This window comes from Hyposmocoma kahamanoa, unplaced genomic scaffold (genome assembly GCF_003589595.1).
Source record: "Hyposmocoma kahamanoa isolate Upper Pololo Valley unplaced genomic scaffold, ASM358959v1 100021, whole genome shotgun sequence".
Lineage (NCBI taxonomy): Eukaryota > Metazoa > Arthropoda > Insecta > Lepidoptera > Cosmopterigidae > Hyposmocoma > Hyposmocoma kahamanoa.
Window position 1 is genome coordinate 19,785,018 of NW_020653200.1, and position 20,511 is coordinate 19,805,528.

The 20,511-nt window shown below is 35.9% G+C and overlaps 1 protein-coding gene across 5 annotated transcripts in view; it reads left to right on the forward strand.

Annotated features, from left to right (window-relative positions):
- LOC113226792 (HEAT repeat-containing protein 5B) overlaps window positions 1-20,511 on the forward strand; it is an 81,588-nt gene that overhangs the window by 38,175 nt on the left and 22,902 nt on the right. For 3 of the 5 annotated variants that reach the window (XM_026459545.1, XM_026459554.1, XM_026459580.1), the window contains 15 exons: window positions 595-776; window positions 1,230-1,354; window positions 2,838-2,958; window positions 3,328-3,613; window positions 4,215-4,367; window positions 5,106-5,198; window positions 6,682-6,805; window positions 7,727-7,878; window positions 8,394-8,690; window positions 8,871-9,080; window positions 9,338-9,477; window positions 10,345-10,555; window positions 11,199-11,225; window positions 11,787-11,932; window positions 12,139-14,511. In XM_026459545.1, the coding sequence (XP_026315330.1) occupies window positions 595-776; window positions 1,230-1,354; window positions 2,838-2,958; window positions 3,328-3,613; window positions 4,215-4,367; window positions 5,106-5,198; window positions 6,682-6,805; window positions 7,727-7,878; window positions 8,394-8,690; window positions 8,871-9,080; window positions 9,338-9,477; window positions 10,345-10,555; window positions 11,199-11,225; window positions 11,787-11,932; window positions 12,139-12,315 (2,444 nt within the window). In that variant the 3' untranslated portion in view covers window positions 12,316-14,511. Of the gene's footprint in view, window positions 1-594; window positions 777-1,229; window positions 1,355-2,837; window positions 2,959-3,327; window positions 3,614-4,214; window positions 4,368-5,105; window positions 5,199-6,681; window positions 6,806-7,726; window positions 7,879-8,393; window positions 8,691-8,870; window positions 9,081-9,337; window positions 9,478-10,344; window positions 10,556-11,198; window positions 11,226-11,786; window positions 11,933-12,138; window positions 14,512-20,511 lie in introns of those variants that run through there. The other 2 variants (XM_026459563.1, XM_026459571.1) reach the window with 2 other exon arrangements.

The following is a 20,511-nucleotide window of genomic DNA, read 5'->3' on the forward strand; positions in this document are numbered from 1 at the left end:
GTTCGATTCCCGGGCCGGGAGAAATATTTGTATGACCTACATTTATTCCTCTCGTGAGTTTGGGTGTAATTTGTGGTTGTGTATGTGTGTGTCCATGGCACCCGCGACACAGGGTTTCCCTAGTGCGGGGCTATGTTGAGTGTGTGCGTTATTATGTTGAGTGTGTGCGTTATATATAAATTAAATACTATAAAACTGTACAAAAAACCATTTTTAAATGACAACTATGATAACACAATATATTTGTTTAGTGAAAATATGATACAAAATCCTGTTTTCACAATTTACTGAAGTAATTTTACAAGTTATATAATTTTATAAGTAATATTTGTACTGCATATATTGGTACTGCATGATTGACAACCGCGCTGTCACTCGAACAAACGGACACTATTGCGCGGTTGACGCTCTGTATGCGATTTTAACGCCCTACAGGTGCGGACACTTTTTAGCGCGAACTCGACGTCCATTTATTGGTAGGTCAATGGTTTCAAAGGTGAATTTCTAAATGTTACAACTTGAACAAGTTTGTTTCGTTTTTATGTTGATCTTACTCACGTCATTTTATGTCAGTTGTTATTTTTATATATTCAGACGATTATTTGTCATTCCACCTGTCGGACCTGGTGCGTATGGCGTTTGTGGGTGCGACTGGTGAGTCGGATGCGCTACGCCTTTGCGGTCTGCGCACGTTGCAAATGATCATTCAGCAGTATGCGCGCGCGCCCGAGCCAGACTTTCCCGGACATCTCTTACTTGAACAATATCAAGCACAAGTGAGTGGTAAAGCTTGAATTTCGCAATGCGTTTCATATTTATTAATGACATTTGGAAAATTTACATACGCTATATGACATAGCTTTGAATTATTGGTTCTTATTGCTTTTATTAACTCCTCTAATTCATTGGTTTTGGCTTTTGGTGAAATTACAGTGCCCCTCAGATCTTTGCGATTTATAACTCTGAGGACACTGCAATTGTTATGGACAGGCTTGTAGCTTACCATCAGCCGCACGACTTGTTTGTCCCGTCACTTGATATTATATGAAGAAATTCCAGGTTGATAAATCGAGTTATTTGAAAGCAGTAGTGTTATTTTAATCATCGTTTGCTCTTTTGAATCCTACGTGAATTTTGAAATGACGTTAGAGCATGATAAAGTTGAAAATCTTCATACGGTTTTCAGTAGCGTTTCGATTTACCATTTTCATTTTGTGTCATATTAAAAGGTTGGTGCAGCAGTTCGACCGGCATTCTCCGGCGACACGGCTTCTCACGTAACGGCTGCCGCTTGTGACGTCTGCTCTGCATGGATCGCGCGCGGCGTTGCCAGGGATATTAATGACTTGAGAAGGTATACAAGCTATAATTATATAGTCTATACTTAAATTGTAAACGATTGTAAACTTTTCTAAAAAACTCCTTAAAATTTAATTATTTCTTTATTTCCACTTTAACGAACAAAATATTAAGCCACTTGCAAGAAGACAAGAAGTTTAGCGCGAACATAAGATACACATATTATTTATTACATTAGGGATTAAAGTGTGAAATTATCGTTCTAAAGTTCTAGTCTTTTGAAAATGAAATAGTCTTTTTAGTGTAAGATTCATATTACAAACTCTTTTCAAATAAAATGTTAAGGCTGCTAAATGTTAATTTTTGTCGTTAACATTTGTTTTGCATTCGCTTTAAGTTCTAAGATGGGTACTTCAAAAACTACTGTACTTTTTTATACGGGAAACAACTCGTCGAAATCCTCGAAATGGTCATGACTGTATAGAGCGAACACGGCTAACGAATTTACTACTTGTTTCGAAAGTAGACATTTTTGTGAGCGTCATGGAACAGTAGTCACAGAATTTAAGGTATATATAGGACTATTTCTATACTAATAACTATTGATTAGTTGCAAGCTATTATTGTTGAAGTCGATCCATCGCAAACTACTGTAAAACTGTGGAATTACCTGCAATAACTACCACAATACATAAATGACCCATTTGCGACAAATCAGTAAAATAAAACTAGAAAAATGGGTACACGAGTTGCCCAAATTAGAACGGGTAATATGCGCAGGCAAATGCCAATAATCCGACATAGGGATGGAGCAGTCATAGACAGTAATTACTTTTGAAGAAAAATCATTTATTGTGATAATCGCAATCAACGAAGTGGCAACAATTATACCTATAATTATACCTGGCAACAAGTCACAATATTGTCCAAAACATGAAGTTTCCCACCGAAAATTATTGGTAACTCTTCGTAGTCTACAGTACTTTCCTTGAACCGGCTACAATCATGATAGCTGACAAATATTGTAAAAAAAGTGGACAACCATATTGTGTCGACTGATTTTCATCGAAACTTCCAAACCGTAACGCCAGACTATAATGACTAACAAACCTCCACCTTAGAGATTTGTGGATTTAAATTTTTCACTACTTTGCACACTCACCTGATTTAGATCTACCGACCAACATTTTTTTAGCAATTTTGTTGATTACGCGGGTAATAATTTAGTTTATAAGCAGTCGAAAATAAGTTCCAAGACTATGTGGGTTCCCGTTGCGCACTGTTCTGTCGTAAAGAATTCAGCATGATGGTAGAAGTGTATTACTAGCATGGGTACATCATTTTTTCTAAAACATTTTTATGTTTCAATTCTCCTGCATAGAATGGCAGTTTCATATTTGAACTCCTATTATTATGCATTGTGTATTTCATATGTCATGCTAAACTACTTTTGTTGTGTTATGTTATGAAATTTTATAAAACTGTTTGTGGAAGACGCTGATACCTTAATTTCTATGTTTTTTCACGTCTTGTTATAGAGTGCACCAACTGCTGGTCTCCAGTCTCGACAAATTGAACACGAAGGGCAACACTACACTGATCTACAACGAGAGCATGGCTACTTTGGAGAAACTGTCTATCTTGAAGGCTTGGGCTGAAGTAATATTTGTTTTTATAAACATTTGCTATAGTTTTTCGTTGTTTAATTAGACGAGGTATTGGTTAAGGAACAATTGATCAATAAAAAATAAGTGAGATCTTTATTCGTATATTGAGTGTTCAAAAATATACATGACATAACATTGACTGCGAATAGCGATTGACACGGTCATCTTTCAGAGAAATGACGATTACAAGAATCGTGAAGTTGATGAATTATTTCATTTATTTGTCATCGCTCAGGTTGACTGAAAATTACCTATTTGAGGTCTACTGGATCTACCTTTGTATCTAAACATTTTGTTTCATGTAATTTGAGTGAGTGTGTATGAAATAAAGAATATATGAAACCTATTTCCGTTCATTCAGGTATACATAGTCGCTATGGTAAGCAACAACAGTGCCCCTGGTAGTTATGTGAAGCAACTAGATAGTAAACCCTTCAACAACCGCGCGGAATTGGCCCGATGGCGCAACGAGATGCATCAACACCACGAAAATCCTTTGGACAATCATGAGGTCGAAGATGACGAGTATGGAGAGTTCGAATCAAAAGGAGAGAGCCTGTTGAAGCTTGTCGAACCGGAATTGGAAAGTCTCGGCGAGAATTGGATTGCTGCGCTGAAGGATCATGCTTTGTTGAGTTTGCCACCAGGTACGGTACCGTATACGCAATTGGATGGCCAGATAATGCAGCACGGTGGTCTAGGATAGGATTGCAGCATTACTGAAATTTCATAATTTTATTTTTATCATGTAACATGTGCAGTCTCCGGCCAGTCAGGAGGGTAGACGATTCAATTGGACGGGGAGTGTGCAAGTTGGAAAGCTTGAGTGAATTGTGAGAGGTATTTTTCTGCAGTGGGATAAAATGTAGCTAATTTTGATGCACCACTATCAGCGTTACTGACAGTTATGTTCTTGACAGTTACTGAATGTAGTTAGGCTAAAGGGTAGACGCCTTCATAAGTGTTGAAATTCTTAGAACCAACGTGTACATTGGACGTTGTAAAGAGCTTTAATAATAATAAAAAACGTAAAACGTAACGTAACTTATAATTTGCAAAAAATTATATATGTCTGATTCGTCCTTTCATTTTTTTCCAAGCTTTAACTTATTAAACTTAAATTAGTCTTCTTTAGAATATATTTGAGTTAAAAAGAGGTAGACCTCAGCCTTAGCCTATAATTTTAGGATATTGTAAATTGAATAAATATTTTTAGTTTATATTTCTATAAAACATTACAATGTTTAGAGTTTGCATCGCAACTCCCTCATGGTGGAGGTGCGTTCTACTCAGCGGAGACAGCTGAAGCGTCGCGTGCGCACTACGCCGAAGCTTGGCCGTCTCTGCTCTACGCCGCTTGCCTTCGTTTCAACGCCAACATTGACTTCGTGCCAAAGAGTGGTTAGTTAGTATATAACTATCCAAAACGAAAGCGTATGTGAACATCACATCGCGTGGTTTTGTACGTGTAACTCTACACGTATCTTCTTTCTGTAATTTACTTTTTCTTATTTGAAATCCATATTTATATTGTTTGAGTGTTAGTGCGAAGTATTTTTCTTATATTTCTTAAAGAGGCTTTGTGCTCATCATTATGAACCATTACACGTTACATCCCAGCACGGATGTCATCTAAAGATAGGGTTTAGTTAGACCATTTGTAGCCGCACTGGCCCAATATGGGTTGGGGAGTTCACATTTTACCGCGGGTTGCGGAGGTTTCATCGTGATGCTCGATGTTTCCTTTCGTGGTCATTGAGAGGTATTGTTAGTAGATACGTACAAATAAATAAATAACGCACGCACTCATAGCCCTGCACTGGGGAAACCCTGTATCGCGGGTGCCATGGACATACACATAGACAAACGTAAATTACACCCAAACTCACGAGAGAAATAAATAGGCCATACAAATATTTATCCTGGCCTGGGAATCGAACCCGGGACCTCTGCGTGGCAGTCCAGGTGGTAACCGTTCGACCACAGTGCCAGTTATGTAAATTTACACAATTTTGAAATTAAAGTCATACGTACGTGAGGCCAGAGGGATTTGAACCGTCAATCTGTCAATTAAGAAGTCAGTTTTCCACTGGGCCACCATCGCTTGGCTTTATGTTTACTGCTATTAAACATTTTCAGACGGTGAACGTGTGGATAATAGAACGACTAAGACTGAAAATGGAAACTTTGAGTTTTTCGAGCCAGTCGATGAAAGGTTCCATTTATTGTTTGGTAAGTTGAAAACATTTTGTAGAGCTTGTTCCTTATCATTGACCTACCAACAAATGAACGTGCGTCGGGTCTAATACCAAAACCACGAAAAAAATGTCCGAAGTTAACCTATTGACATGTAACGAAATTTAATAAAACTAGAACTTTTAATTTAAATTGTAACGTCATGGTAGCACTGCCTAATTTTGCTTGCAATAATTTAAGGGCCCATTATCACCATATTCAGCTTCTACCGGAAACTTAACAAAATGCACCATATTTAGCTTCGACTGAAAATTACTTGAACTCAAGAGTAATGTAAGCCTTTATTGTAAATATTAATTAATTTTTATATGTATTATTCTGTCCAATTTTGTATAAATTCACTTAAAGAAATAATATAATGTTGGGCAGATGCATACAAATATTACAAATCGACTGTGAATGGCAACCGGTACTATCTCAATTTTGACAACATTACAATGATTTTACAGGTGAGGAAAAAAGAAATTGTTTGCATCATTTATATACCATCTGGGTTATTAAATAAAAATGCGTAGTGTATGTGTAATAAAATTATTTAAAAACTGCGTATTTTATTAATATATATCAAAGCGACTCTATAGTTTCTTTGTTCTAAATATTTTAATAGTTTGTGGTTCGAACAATTGAAAATGACGAAGAAGTTTATATAAGCTTCTTGAAATTGACATAATGGGTCTCTTCCCATCTGTTGCGCATGCAATGTGTAGAAAAAGGACAGTTAACTATATGATTATTTTCTTTGCTTTTGTAATTTATATTTACGATTCATTTCAATATAAATTAAATACTATACAACTGTACAAACCAGTTTTTTTACATGATAACTATGATAACACAATATATTTGTTTAGTGAAAATATTATACAAAATCCTGTTTTTACACTTTACTGCAGTCATTTTTACAGGTTATTATTATGTAGTACTGCATGATTGGCAACCGCGCTGTCAGTCGAACAAACGAAGACTTGCGCGATTGACGCTCTGTATGCTATTTTAATGCCCTATAACTGTGGACACTTTTTAGCGCGAACCCAATGTCCATTTGTTGGTAGGTCAATATTCCTTATGGTTTATTTTATTAACAAGTGCGTTGTTGTTATCTCATTTTAATAAGGCAAAATGTATATTTATAATTCGTCATGCAAATGTTGTGTTGTAATAAGAAGTTCATTTTTCATTCAAGTTCGTTCATTCAAGAAGAACATTTTTAATGTGCTTGGATAAAATTGTAAATTTTGTCTGCGGAAAAATGGTTAAACGTTCATCGTGCTGACTTATTAATAAATGCTGACACGTTAATTTCGACTCTCACTGGGCACTGACTTTTCACGTCCATATTGGTATGGTCAGTAGAAGTAATTATTTAAATTCCGCAACACGCCTGAGTTTATGTGTAACTTCAAACCTTTAACATTAAGGGTGAAATGAAGTACATTTTGAAAGTAATTGTTGTTTTCAGGCATCTGCATGGAAGCTCTTTGTGCGCAGCGCGACATGAGCGTGGAGAATATAATCTTCGTACTTCTGTCATTGGTCACTATCCTTGACGCGCCCGGGAACAGAGCTAGACTTCTTAAAGATCGGTAAGTATTCGGTTTTAAGGAGTCTTGAATTCATATATATCACAGTGTTTACTATCATTCATTAATAATAATAATAAAAAGTTTTGTTGCCGCAATAACGGTACAAAAGCATAATGTATAAGAATCTTATGTAGAGGTCTGAGGCAAAAGGCAATGGCTCAGCTTTTTATTGGCTCTGCTCCGTAAGTCTTGCTCTACATTGGTTTTCAGCCATTCCCTCTTTCCCTGTGATCTAGAACGAGACATACTGTAATAGGACGAGGTATAGCAATTATAAATAAAACTTATGTACAATACTAAACAATATCAAATAAAAAAAGTCGTATATGTTAGTGGCATGTGTATGTGTGCATGTATGTGTTTTTGTGTGTTTCTCTCTGTGTGTATACACACACAGAGAGAAACATACAACTCTCATACTCATAAAACTCATACAACACATCACACACACATACGTGTGTGTGATGTGTTGTATGAGTGTTTATATTAAAGTAGAATAATATGCACAATTTTAGCTTTATCAAATAACCTTATTTTTTTTATAATATCAAGTGGTGTATAATATAAATTTTTGGCATTTTGCTCATCAATGGCGAGCCGGTGGCACGCTGATGACGTAGTGTATTGATTTTATATATCGCACTGCTATTATAATAGTGTTATAACTCGAAATATGTGAAATTCAATATTATACCATTGTTGAAATAAAAATTTGATTCTCTACACGTTAATAAAGGCAACGTTAGAATATTGTAGAAAACAACTAAAATATATCTACTTAACAACTTAACTCCAAATGCGACACGCTTTATGTGTTAAAATTAATCACAAAAAGTATAGGATGTTATATTCTGCCACAGTCGCCAAAATACAATTCAATTAAATAATACATTTATTTAAATGAAAACGATGATTCCACAGGACTCTTGCCATAGAATTGTGTCAGATCATCCACCGCACGGCACTCACTCAGGAAAGCATTGAAGCGTTGCTGTTAGCAGTCGACGTATTGAAGCTCGTCGTCGACGGGGCTAGGGAACAGCTACATAGCAACATGCAAGCAAAGATCAAAGGTAATAGTGAAGTAACTTATTCAAGTAATATGCTACAATATACTAGTACACCAGTTTTAATATTAGAGCCACAATTACATTACGTCGAAGGTAAAATGTCAATTAATCAAATTACAGAACACTATTAGTATCGTAACATTTGATACAACGTCATTAACATCATTAGTATTTTCAAATTATGTTGATTTCAGAGCTATTTATGTGCATTTGATCAGAATGAGAGTTGAACAATGTTTTGAACGGATGTGAAAAATACACGCCGTTCTTTTTTTCTACATACAGTTTTGCTTTGAGTAAAATAACCGGCAATGGCACAGAAGCGATATTTAGCGATGGAATTACCGAATTACTCCATGCAAAATGCATTTGACGTTATCGTTCTCGAAATGGCGTAATAAACAGAGTACGTGTCTGCAACAATTGATGTAGTTAATGCTTAAATCATATGTCAAGATGGAAATATTTCTGATGATGAATTACGTCATTGGAAGCTAAAAGAGACCAATTTATTACAGAATTAGCACCTAACGAGGCCTCTGAAGGCATACCCCAATCAGTCCTTGAAGTGGTTCACACGCTAGGCGAAGGCGGTCCTACAGGGGACCTTCCTCCCGGGAAATCGATCGTGTTCGCCTGTCTTGAAGTGTGCTTATGCCTGCTGGTCCGCCGATTGCCGGCCCTGAGCCCTCTGAAGCAGGAGGGCACTGTCGGAATAATCGGCGTGCCCAAAGGACTCGGCATACATGGAGACACATTACTTGTCAAGACGTTAGCCGCTATGTCTGAGTTGCCTTCGCTTACCAGTCCTCAAGGTAAAGAAAAAAGTATTTTAAGGCATTTATGTAACTTTAATTCTTTTTCTCTGTTACTGTAACAAAATAGTGTTGCTCTTTGAATTTCATAAATAATTGTGTAATTTCTATTGTAAAAATTAGTGTATCTACGTAATTATATTGGTAAGAATGATTTAGTAATACCGTGATACATTACAGGTGCCCTGTCTTTGTTGCCAACTATTCTATTTTTGGCAACTGAAGTACTAAAAGAAAGTAAAAGCGACGCAGTGTTATCCGAAGCGGGTATTTTACTACTGCAACGCGCAGCGGAGTGCAGAGCAGTCAGGGTACACGAGGAGACCAACACCCAGCACGCGCAGTTACTTCAGACCACTCTTGCGAAGATCGTCGACAGAGTTAAGAGCGGTTCGTATTATTATATTATTGTCTACGTATTAAGTCTCACTACTTTTAGGAAACCGAATCAAAATTTCATGGGAAACAGATCGATTTGTTTTGTGGTATATCGGAGGATAAACTTTTTGTGAAGCGGTTTCGTGTACGTTCAGCTACTTACAGTTCTTAAGCATCACTCATTTTTGTGTACCTTTTTCAATTATTTATAGTTTTCTTGTAGCTTTCAAATTAACAGCTCGTCGTCATGTGAAATATGTTCCATATAGATGAGCCAGAGCAGCGTATAGACGCGGTAGTGGGAGCGCGAGGCATGGCGGTAGTGCTCAACCGCGCTACGCCTGCCGCGACGTTGCACTACCCTTGTATCAACCACTTCCGCCGATGTTTAGAAACGAATGACAACGAGGTAACTTGTCTTGATACTACAGAACGCTTTGAAGATTCCTTACTTTTGAATGCAGGTTCTGTATGTTAGTAATAAATTATAAAAATCTGGATTACATAAAATAAAATAAAGCAAACTGAGCAAAGATTCTGTTATATTGATAGAAATTATTATACATTTTGTTACGATTGTTTGTGTTTTAACATTTCATTTATCAAAAACGATTTTATGTATTTGTGAATATTCATCTATTTATGAACGTGTTCAAGTCTACCTTGGAGTTTGGTTAGAAATATGACAAAATTTTTCCACATACAAAAAGTAGCATTTTCATAAAATTATTATTTAATTAAAATAATTATTTAACAAAACATTGTTATTTCTTTGTATTGTAATATGCATAAATACACACTCGTGACGCTTAAACCTTCGGCTGCGGCTTGAGTTTAAGATAAGGGAAACAATTTACTATACTCAGAGTGAGACTTACTCGTACTACACTTAAAGCGTGTTTCATATGCGGTTTTTGGTCAAGTCTCGCTCAATCCGTATCGTGTTTTGCTCACTGGCACAGTGAGCAAAACACTTTGAGAGTATGTATGTAACTCACTTTGTGAGTATGTACTTATTGTTTTCAATTGAGAGTATGTATGTAACTCACTTTGTGAGTATGTACTTATTGAAGTGAATCTATTCCGAAATTTTCAGAGGTTCCAAACATTAAACGGAAACTTTTTATTAAGTAATAACATATATTATAACGTCATTAGTAAATATAATTTGTCATCAATTCTCACAATGTTTTCCTTTATTGTAATTGTGTTTAATTGTTGACAAATGTAGTATAGGTTAATAGTTCTAAGATTAGATATCTAAATATAATTCCAGACGTTCGCATCATGTTGCTCAGTACTACGTAGCGTGTGGTCGACGACAGCGTCACCGCAATGTGTGTCGTGGTGGGCGCGTGCACTGGCCGGTCACGTCATCAGCCGGGCGGCCGCTGCTCGCAGACCCACTGATATGGAACATACGAGGGCGGCAATAGCTGCGCTCACGGCTCTTGATGAGCTAGTCAGCGCTTGCCCCGAACATGCACGTAAGTGTATAATTAGTTATCGAATTCTTAGTTTTTCGCGATTGTTACACATAGGAAATGAAACTAATTTTCCGGATTTAAATTGCGTATATTTGTTTTTTCAAACAAACCGACGGTTCGGGTCCTTTACAGGTCCCATGGTCACGGTTGACAGAGGTGGTACAGTCTTCGACCAGTTATGTCTAATATTGATGCAAACCACCCTATTTTTTCACTATAGTTACAATAGTTATTAATTCAATACCTTATTTTTAATTTTGCAAAGAAACATTCAAATTTACGCTACATTAAGTTTGGAAGCTACATTAAGTAAAAAAAAACGTCGGTTTGTTTGAAAAAACAACTATACGCGACTTAAATCCGGAAAAATAGTTTCATTTCCTATGTATAATTACTTCCCATTTTACTGTTTTACTGAATTTAATCTGTCGCAATGAGGATGCTCTCCAAGAAGTTGTGCACTTTATATGGAGGGTTGGAAGGAGGTAAGGTCGAGAGAATTTTGTGGAGTCTTAGACATCGTTACTGCGTTTGGTAATACCGTTCTGTTAAACTAAAGAGTTGTACTTGCTTCTAATTAAGGCGTGGTCTTTTCACCGTACTGGTTTTACACACATGTTTTCTTCTCATGCTGCCCTTATAGATAACGGTTACAGACGTAACTTTAAAGGTAAATTATATATTTTATTTGCACATGTCTACTATTTTATACGAGTGATAAAATTATACAAATGTTTTTTGTCTTAAGTTACACGTTTCCAGTCAGCGTCAAAATTAATCTTTCATGTGAGGACGCGTTCTCATTATGTCGCAACGTTTTTTTTATCGTTGGATGACTGTCGCGTCTAACCTGTTCTCATATCACGACTGACTGTGTCGTGGACGTTTATTTTATCGTAGAACGACTGTCGTTTGTAGCTGTTCCCAATAGAATGTGACGACAATTTATCGGTTCACGGCAGCCTCCTTGTCGTTTGTACGACTGTCTGTCGTCACGACATAATGGGAACGCGCCCTTAGTGAGTCTTCCATAATGTCCGCACGTTGTGGTCTAGTGTAAGGCAACACATTGCATTAAAAGTACTATTGTGTCTTTGTGTGTAAGTATATTTCTTGTTAGAGATACTTAAACAAGTAAATAATGCTTGCCGACATTTGTTTAATTAAAGAAGCAGTTATTAATAATTAAGACACAAGAAAACTGTTGTTGATTACACGTTTATTATAATAGGTATCCAAATGCTATGGATGCTGGTGCCTATAGTGATATCGTACCTGCGCGACAATAGCGAGCTGGCACGTGCACCTGCGTACGTCAAGGCGCTACACGAGTTTGCCCTGCAATGGCTCACCCGAATCGGGCCAAAGCACCCACAGGTAATAAATCATAGTCACAACAGTGAACATAAATATAATTTATTGATAAGCGAATAAAAAAGTATTCATTGATGAAATATATAAGTTTTTAATACAGAACCAGTACCACGTTTCGTTCCAATCTGCTTTGGGTTAGCTCTTAGAGGCGATGTGCTCTGAAGTGGGAAGATGTGGCTTGAGACTGAAATTGTTGTTCGATCATTCAGGAATTCAAGACTATAATGGCGCAGTCAGCAGAGCTGCGCAACAAACTGGAGAGCGCGGTGAAGGCTAGCCAGGCGAGCGCGAGACCGGTGCGCACGCAGCCCCAGAGACCCGTGTTCGACTGCCGTCCGGTCAAACCTACTATCCAGCTCAAGACCGACTTCAGTGATTTCAGATGAGCCTACCTCAGCCTTATTAATAGGTACACGTTTAGCATTAAAATCTTAAAAACAAATTGATATTGCTATATAAAAGTATTACTTTCGAAATTTTTACTTAGGCAAACTGATATGCTGCAAATTATTTAACGATTTATATTAAAATAGATTTTAAAAGGAGGCATTTTTATGTAGATATCGTAATTTAGAAAGAAACTTAGTGGCGTCTAGTTATGGCCCCTTTAGGAAAATTTTGATATAATAAAAATCTGGCTGTATAAGACGCTAAATAAATATTTGATATATTGGAAAACTATACTTCCCATATAAACCAGTGATAAAAAGTATAAACTTAAAATATACAATATTTATGGCATATGGAAAAAAACCAAATAGAATTGTATTTTGTCGAGTAAAGTTTTATCGAGTAGAATTGTATTTTGGGTAGCAATTTATATGTTAGTATACAGCTAGGCTATGTAAGGGATTTAATAGTGATTTGCATTATGCACGATATGTTCAAATTATAAAACGTTCGTCCTTACGCTACTGTTTCGCCTAGTCGTGTTTACTCTAATTCTAAAGTATATTTTCAAATATCACGATAAAAGTACCTGGGAAGAATGTGTATGGAAAGACGAAAATAGACTAAACCAAAAGAGTATGTCTGGTAGTAAATTGAATTCTCTAAATTCTAAATAACCCACTGGTTTACGCTAATGTCAACAATATCCTAATATCTTATTTGCTCCGTAAATTTACCGATTACAAAGTCAATGGATTTAATCAATAGATTTAATCCTATTCTTTCGTTTTTTGTCTGCCGTTATTGTACCTATTGTTTTTCTCAAGTATACTAAAAATGACAACCAATAGCGCTCACGACCCGCATAAAGGCAAAATAAAAAATATTTAAAACCTATGTAGTTCCGGTGCCGGCGGCAGCAAAACGCTATTGGAAGTCTAAACACATGACGGCGGATCCGTGTGTTTCTCATTTCTTTATTATTGAAGCTTTCTGTCTTTAAGAGTTATTTTACGAATAACAGACGTGATGCAAATTGTTGTAAAGTGATATACTTACGTAAAAATAACACAGATTAGAGACAATTATTTACAATTTTAAATATTAGTGAATAGAAAAGTATTGTTTAAAAAAAGTAAAGTGAATTTAGTATCTCAACGAAAGTGACGAGTAAATAGGTTAACAAATTCGTGTGCTGAAAAAGAAAATGTTGCTTCCCAATGAATCGGTCTCCGAATGAACCTGCACAATACGAGGGTCGTACTTAACGCTCTCAGCGCCACGTGAGCCGCCGGCGGCTCATAAATAATCAAGCGCAACAGGCCACTATCTTCAAATTTTAATAAATAAATACAGCTATTTCCACAGACGTATCATTTACGTGGAACCGAGTGCGTTTCTACACTCCGCCAAGCCTTAGAACAGAGCTAGTTTGCCATAATTTTTGTTGTCTTTATAAATCGCTATTCTGTCGGATGGTCGATGGTTTGTCTAATGTGTGGCCTAAGACTTTCTTCCTTTAGAAGTCGGGTTCGATTTTTTTCGTTTCTTTAGACAACACTGTACACTAACAGTGGTGCATAGAATTATGGTCCCTTGGTCGGTGGTATTGTAAGGAACACCCAAACCATGAAGAGTCCTTTAACCACGTTTGTCACAGAAATATCTTTCGGAGGTTGTGCCAGCGAGTGTGGAGGCCAACGAGTGAAACGGCCAGTTACTGTCAGGTAGTACTTATATTCTTCTGAAATCACAGTGGCCCAATTATCGATATGTCCGTGACTATAACCTGGACGTTTGAATTTACCGAGCGCTGCGGCTTTATGTCTTTGTACCTTGCTCCTTTGACAGGCTTCACGAGATCTAGCCCATTCTTGCAGCTTTGTTAAAGTATTTGCACCCGGGCGACTGTGGGTTGAGTTAATAAATACCTGTCGACGCAATTAAAGTTTATTTAATAAAATTTTCGACTTGCTACCAAATATGGGTACTTCTTCTGTATTTAAAAATGAATACCCGTCGAGGATGCCCTTCAGCTCTCCGTCAACCAGCTGGGCTTTGCTCCGCGTCTCAACTTTTATGATACCAAGTGAAGGGAAGAGCAAGTCGTGAGCCTGATGGTAAGCGACACGCTTCTCCATAACAGTTGCAGTGTCGCCGCTCAGAGCTTTAAATTGCAAAGATCTGAGGGGCACTGCCACTGCGCCTGTCACTTTGAGACATAAGTTGAAAAGTCCCAAGAACCTGTAATTTCATCAGCACCTTCCAAAACCGAAACGTAATAATGCTCACAATACTGTTCGGCGGCAGAAATAGTTAAGATAGCAGTACTTCCCTGGACGATTTGTGGTCAGTAAGTATGGTAAAATATTTACCCTGAACCATGTACCTGTAATGTATCAAGCTTTTTTTTGTATCGCTAGCAGCTCCCGGGTCGTAGTTGCTGTACATCGGTTGGGGTTAGTTAAGTTTTTTTAGAAAATAATTCAAATGACTGTCACTTACATCTCGAATCTGGCAGTAATTCAGTTATCCTTAAAATCTGAGCCCCTAGCATGTTTTTCCAGATTTTTGATGATATTATTCAAACATGGTTTAAGCCCTAGCTTAATTATGATCACTTCCTTTAAATCGACTTCTTCTATGGTGGCTAAGGTATATGTGACATCAACTGTTTTAATTTGGCAATATGCAGTTGGACTTACGAAATCGGTAAACGCTCCAAGATTAACGTTAACAGTGTTACACCACGCGCGGGTAATCACACCCGCTCTGTCGCTAAAGAGTTATGTACTGACTGCCGCACTAATGCTTCCGTTATCTCCTAGGTGATGTCGATGTAACAATATTCGACCGTTACAGTCAAATCTTCAACCTTTTTTCGCTTTACTGTTGCGTTTTACGATCGATAATATAATTGTAAATAACGCAAGGGTTGCGATGATTTAAGAGTAATTCCAAGCGCGCGTAAAATATTCTAGAAAACTCACCACTTGACTGCAAGCGCGCTTTCCCCAAACACAGTTCTCGCTGATAATTCAAAATACCGTCGAACACTCGAACACGTGTATCTTGTAACAATAACATTTTCACATTATTATTTAACGACCTCCGTAGTCGAGTAACTTGCACACCGGTTTTCATGGTGTCGTTGCTATCTTTGGTATCCTGTATTCGATACTCGACTGGATCAATGTAGAAAACTACCTAAATTTGTTGTCTCTGGTCTGAGTATTTGTGGTACTTTGGAATCGGAGTAATGTACGTGATGTTGTCTAATATTTATTTATTATTATTTATTTAATCACATAACACAATAATAAGTTTATATAATTATACAATATAATGTATACTCCATAGGCATTGACATCTCTGCTTTATCAATAGTGCTCATACAACAAGTCAGCAAAACGCAAACCTGTGTTACCACAGACAAAACCAAACGTTTTCTGACGTTTTGTGTGATTTTCGACGGATACCATTAAGCATAAATGACAAGGCATCCCTCACCGACTGGTCCTCTTTTCAAATTGTGATTATATAAAAACAATTGGAAAAAAAAAAACATATTTTCACATGAAAAATATGCTTGGAAATGCATTTTTGCACGAGAACTCAAATTTTTTGTTCAATTATATTTTTTTATAATTACCAGCTAAAATGAAGATTTTTCGGTCAGGAACCAATCTATATAGGGTGATTTTTATTTTCAGGATCAATTTTTGCGAGTACAGTTGGGTCTATAAAGTGATAATTGTTTGTTTTGATGACAATGGCATCTTAAAATAATTGGTTCCATGAATAAATACATCCTGTATCCAGTATAATATTTTTGGTACAAGAAATATACCCGTAAAATAAGGGAATCATATTAAGGGAATCATGTAGTATGCGCCTAAAAGAAGAAAAAATGGAGTTTAACGATAAGAGATAAAAATCGTGATGTCCACGTCACTGCCTACTTTTTATTGTTTGTTTGGCTAAGACACGTGTTAGAAGTTCGTAATATAATTTACTATATATACCTACGAACACCTCACTTTACACTTACAAAGAAATTAAAGTTAAAGTAAATTTTATGCAATACTTTATTATAGCTTAATACACGAAAGCAATATTACAATTCAAATTTACTTAAATTTAAGCCTATTTAGAAATATTTTTGTACACAAATATATAGAGGAACTTTTTGCCGTTTTAATACATTTGATTAATATTATAAATTGCACCTGATTATAGTGATGTTCAAGTTATCATATAATGCGCACATTTACATTTTTGTGCATTCACAGTCATTTTCATGATGTGCTTTATTAGTCAGCACATACACGACCGAAATATCTGTAGCACTCGGCTAGCGACAACAGAAGGTCGTTACCGACAAATGTCGCTGTAAAAGAGGCACCGTTGTCACAGCAATAATACCTTAAGCGTCATTTCTTGTGGTTTTGTTTCAAAGATTGCCTATTTGAAATAATAATATTACATATTTTTATGTTGATCATATCAACACTTGCAGAGTGTAATTTTTAAACAAGTCTACAGACATGTCGGTAGGGTTACGTAGTGTTCGAAGTGCCCTTTATGAAACGTAAATGTGTGTCGATTATCGTACACAAAACAAGTTTTTGAGAGCAGTAAATAATATTTACACAAATATAATGTACCTAATTAATGTATATTTTAAGCCTTTCCGCTATCACTTTATATTATATTCTGCTTAAATTAATTGTCTGTAATATAGATTAATATTAGAATTGACATTATGTTTAACTAATCTAAACCTATGAATTGTGAAAACCTCATAGAACATTAGATTCGGACCAGCGTAAGCGGTAGATAGCATATTTTTTATTGTGTGTTGAATGCGATTGTATAGAAACTTGTTGTTATGTGAATAAAATTAAATTTCGTATTAAATTTGAATAGCGGCGGAACAATACCTGTGAATGATAATATCAACTATTATTGCCATTGCCGTATAGATTATGCAAACATTCACTTAACGTCAGCTTATGCCTTAACACTAACGTAACCATGATTATAATAAAACTTTAAAGGCAGACTCTTGTAAGCAAGGCCGCAGTGTTGATTATGATATTTCCAATGTAAGCTGACACACAACATTTTTAGTTTTAGCAAAATAAAATTTGAGAAGATCTGTTTATAATGGTAGTGTATAGTCCGTCGTGTGGTCGTATTGACCTCTGTTGTTTACTTTGCTACTTATAGTCTTGATCTTTTTTGAAGATGGAGTAAAATGACATTTGCAAGGTTGCCCGTTAATATTTAATATAAAATTTTAAATAGAAATATAGTTTTTGTCGACAGTTTTATAGATAAATTGTGAATGAAGGCAAAATTTTGCCAAAAATTACTGAATTGTGAAACTTCTTTTTTCCCATTTTGACAGTTGCTTTATAAATATTGAAAATAATATTTATTCAATAACTGCCTCCGTGGCCGAACGGTTACAATGCCAAACTGCCACGCAGAGGTCCCAGATTCGATTACCAGTCCGGGAGAAACGGGAAACATTAGTTTGGCATAAATTAATATGGCCTACATTTATTTCACTAGTGAGATTGGGTATATGTAGTTGGCTATGCGTATGTCCATGGCACCCCCGACACAGGGTTTCCCTAGTACGGGGCTATGTTGAGTGTATTAAATACTGAACAGCTGGATTTGATTATCTATATTCAAATAAAATGAAAATGTTTGAAATATGTCTCCTCTTTATATTTTTAATAGACACAGTTCTAAATGCAGTGTATGTATGTATGAACTTACGAAAATTGAGAATTCAGAAGAACCTGTGCCCAACAGGTGGACGAATAATGGGCTAATGATGATTTAAATGACATAAGTTCGGCTATTTACTGCACAAACATAACCAACGTTCGTACGATAGTCGATATACTAGTTATCGACTGTAATCACTAGCTGCTTGCAAGCGGATCACACTTTTGCGCGACATATTATAATTTTACTCCATCTTCAAAAAATATAGACTGTAGGTCCTATAAGTTAAATTGTACGCCACTTTTTCTGTTGCTCAGGGCCTCCTTGGGTATGTGTCCAGCAGAGTGACCATGCCTAATGAAGGCTTTTGAAGGTGGTAATCAAAAGAAAGAGAGAGCTTTGTTTCCTTTTCACTCAATCGTGCTATTAAGTTAATCAGTGGCAAAATCGAAATTTACTTGTTACAAGAGATATCCGTCGGCAGAGTTGACGATGGAGTAACAGAAACGAAGTAAAAAAACAGTGTACCCACCTCTTGCCGGGCTCTACTTAAGATCAACAACAACAACAACAACAACAACGACAATCTAGCTACTGGTACGGTAGGCGTCACCTGAAGGTCTACAATCTGTCAAAATTCGTAGCTGAAAATTGTACCTCAAATGATTTACTAAGTGTTCAAATTAGCAGTCAAAGCAATGAGTACAACTCAAACTATATAGAAGACCATTGCATAAACAACACTGATGACTTCGTAAACCACCCCAGTAACATAATGTACTATATCTTCTTGTTTCTAGTTTGCAGATTAGAATATATAAATATCATAATAGGTGATTTAGGCCTAGGATATTAGGATATGTCAGGGATAATAGCTTCTATATTGTCTCATGAATTTCTCACTAAAGCAATAACTCTTATCATATTGTGATATTTTGACATCCGATATTGGAATAATGAAATTAGTTACTAATGTGATTATTATGTATACATTTGCAAATTAATAAAAACATGAGTGCGCCAATGTTGTAATATAAGGTTATACGTATGTTGTGCATGTTATTTATGCTCTCAATGAAACCCCGACCATTGACTGATAATATACAATAGTTATTGTCTCAAATGGTTTTTTTGAAATGGAAGTTACGATGGAAGCTGGGCGTACATAAACGTGGAATATTAGTCTGTACTAATATATATGTGTGTGAGAACGTAAGTCCTCAAGTGAAAGAATGAAAAAGTACGACGGGCAAACTTATTGATTGTATTATGCGTTTATTTGACAAGAATTTTGTATAGCGTACGTGCTGAATTTTTTTAAACATATTTATGGTTATTTTTTTGGTTATTAATAGTTTAACCAGTAAGTATGTTCTGCCTTTACCGTCACTATATTTAGCATATCTAAGTATGCATTCGCTTTTGTGTCTGTGCTTATACTATTTATCTTCTGCTATAAAATATTATTCATCCCTTCGTCAACTCTATTATTTCCGTTGATGTTGTCCTACAACTTCGTTCACTTAAAACATTTTTTGGATTTTATTTCTGTTAGTTGGACAAAAATTAGTATTACAAGCTCAATTTTTTGGCATTTTAACATTAAGGCCTAGCTACAATTTTATATCTGATTGGACATATCGACTGTGAGTTGGCAACCGGTTCTATCTCAACTTTGACAAGTTTACACATTGACTTACAAAAGTCAATGAGTTTACAATACGCTACGTATTTTTATTTAATAAACCAGATGCTGTATAAATGACGCAAACAATTTTGTTCTTCACCTGTAAAGTTGTCAAAATTGAGATATGAATCTGTACGATTGCCAGTTCACAGTCGATATACTAATTTTATTATAGGACAACTTCAACAGGATTCTTTTATATTAGTGTTATTATAATACCTAACTTTTTAATATCATTTTGTACGATTAACATTATAGATTCATAATTTAATTTTTTGAGGTTTGGTTTTGAATAAAGGACATTAATAAAATTTATATTTTTTATTTCTGAGTATTGTCGTTATCTCTGCTCCCATTGTACTGAATTTTAATCTATCTCTAGCGACTAGTCTGAACCGCGGTAGAAACACTGTCTCCCTACCATTACTTTACAGTGGCCGATGGAATGCCGCATTATAGTATATGCCATCTATATGACGGGAAGAAGTTTACAGTTTCGAAATATTTATATCCAAAATGTTACTTCTTGCGTCTGGTAGGGGCAACGTACAATTGTCAAATATTTTATTCACTCGCTTTAATTACCAATATTTAGTGAACATGTTTTACTAAATGCAAATATTGCCCTAATTTATTTATAATATTAAACTTAGAACTCGATATGCAACTATTGTGTTGCAAATTTGACAATTTCCACGAAAATAAATATTTTAGCGTGGCCATACAATGGAACCCGAATAGGTAATTAATTAGGTTTTTT